Here is a 1,827-nt window from a genome sequence, read left to right as displayed (position 1 = left end):
TAAACATTTGAAATATATGAGTTTGTATGTAATGTATGAATATAATATACAAGTTTCACTTTTTAAATGGAATTACTGAAATCAATCTACTTTTTCATGATATTCTAATTTTATGACCAGCACCTGTATCTAGAGTCTGCTAGTCCTCAAGAAAGTTAGTTTGGAGACTAATACACTGAAAACTTTTCACACAAATTTATACATTTTTTTGTGATTTGGTTTGAATTTCACCTTACAGATATGAAATCTTACTGGCCTATGAGAGCCTGAAATCCTGCATCAGTAGTAACAGGTTGTGGTGAGTTTAAAGTTGTTGAAGCTCACCATTGGTTTCCGGAGGGCAGACTGGGCAGCGTGGCACGGACGCACTTTACAAAGTCGAGTTTCCATTTGCAGCTTACAGGTGGGATTTTGGTTTGAAACCCGTGTGGAGACCCCAGCTCCACAGCTCTGGGAGCAGGCGCTCCACTTGGTGCTCTGCTCTACACAGGTGGATGCAGGTAAAGCCACTTTATTTAAAAGGTGATTTCTTGGCAGAGTTGGCCTCAGTCTGTTTCGTCTCATGGCTGAAAAAAATTGGACAAAACAATGAGTCAGAAAATCTTTCAAATTTTGCAAGGTCATATTGTAAGCTGACATGATGACATACAAAGTTTAGTGATGAGTACTAATTTGATATTAAAAGAAGACTTGTTGACTTGAGTTATGTGAAAAGACTAATGCCACTAAAGGTCCTTTAACACTGGACTAAAACCTGCTAACACCTGTTAATATTTGTATTTTGGGTTAATTTGTAGTACTTGGGATTTATTGATCCTGACTCTAATTCTAAGTGGTAGAGGCTAATTTTCAAAAAAATGTTGCTCTATGGGCTGCAAAACTGTGAACAGCTTGCCTTTTCTTCAATTAAATATTTACTGAAACATTTGTGAACATTAAGGTTTCACAAATAAATTTCTTAAACTGAAAGAAAATTTTTAATTGAACCAAACAAAAAAAATGAGTACCTGCCTCTCGGTCTGATGTCCCAGTATACTCAGAAATAATAAGAAAGATTTAGCATTTGTGATGATCATAATTCATAACCTAACACAGCCTGCAGGATGCAGCGTTTTATCATTTTACAGCTTAACAGTTTGTCTAATTGCAGCCAGTGATACATGATGGACACAGTCCCTCTTCTGGGAAAATGGCAAACATGCTATCACTGGCAAAAACTCACAATTTACTTTTAATTTGTGGTCCACTTAAAGAATGAAATTGATCAAAAATCACCTTTATCATTTCTATATAACTATTCATATCTCTATGTCTGCCTCTAAAAGGCAAAGGTGGACATGTCAGGATTCCTGTTTTTGGCTCTCAGAAACAGGAATCCAAAATACGACAAGACAATGTGTTTTTGTTACCAAAATATCTTTTGAACCGTAGGACAAATGTTATTGAAACTTGCTGAATGTAATTTTACATGTACATGCAGTGGCGGCTCCAGATATTTTTTTCTGCAGGTGCTAAGGGGGTGCTAAGCATTTTATTGAGGGTGCTAATGAAGGATTATTTGTTCTTACAGTTCTCAACACACACAGACGCAAGCACACACATATTTAATCATATATATGGTATACAAATGAAGAACAGAATGAAATATACATATGTATCTGTGATAGGCCGATATCTCTACCTAAACCTCTATCACAGAAATAAAGAAGCTTCCCACAACATGAACATGTAGCAGTGCACTGATCTCACCTAAGTAAAGCACCCAAATGTGATTCTGCGCCTCTCATTAGGCACAATAAATTGCTGAGTAATTTCTCTCCTATTTAG

The 1,827-nt window shown here is 36.3% G+C and overlaps 1 protein-coding gene across 1 annotated transcript in view; it reads right to left on the bottom strand.

Annotated features, from left to right (window-relative positions):
- ccn5 (cellular communication network factor 5) overlaps positions 1-1,827 on the bottom strand; it is a 12,356-nt gene that overhangs the window by 3,601 nt on the left and 6,928 nt on the right. Inside the window, exon 4 of the mRNA XM_017435902.3 lies at positions 325-566. Within this exon, the coding sequence (XP_017291391.1) occupies positions 325-566 (242 nt within the window). The remainder of the gene's footprint in view (positions 1-324; positions 567-1,827) is intronic.

The sequence above is a fragment of the Kryptolebias marmoratus genome, linkage group LG8 (genome assembly GCF_001649575.2).
Source record: "Kryptolebias marmoratus isolate JLee-2015 linkage group LG8, ASM164957v2, whole genome shotgun sequence".
NCBI lineage: Eukaryota > Metazoa > Chordata > Actinopteri > Cyprinodontiformes > Rivulidae > Kryptolebias > Kryptolebias marmoratus.
The sequence above is the reverse complement of the archived record's forward strand: the minus strand, read 5'-3'. Positions and strand labels throughout refer to the sequence as shown.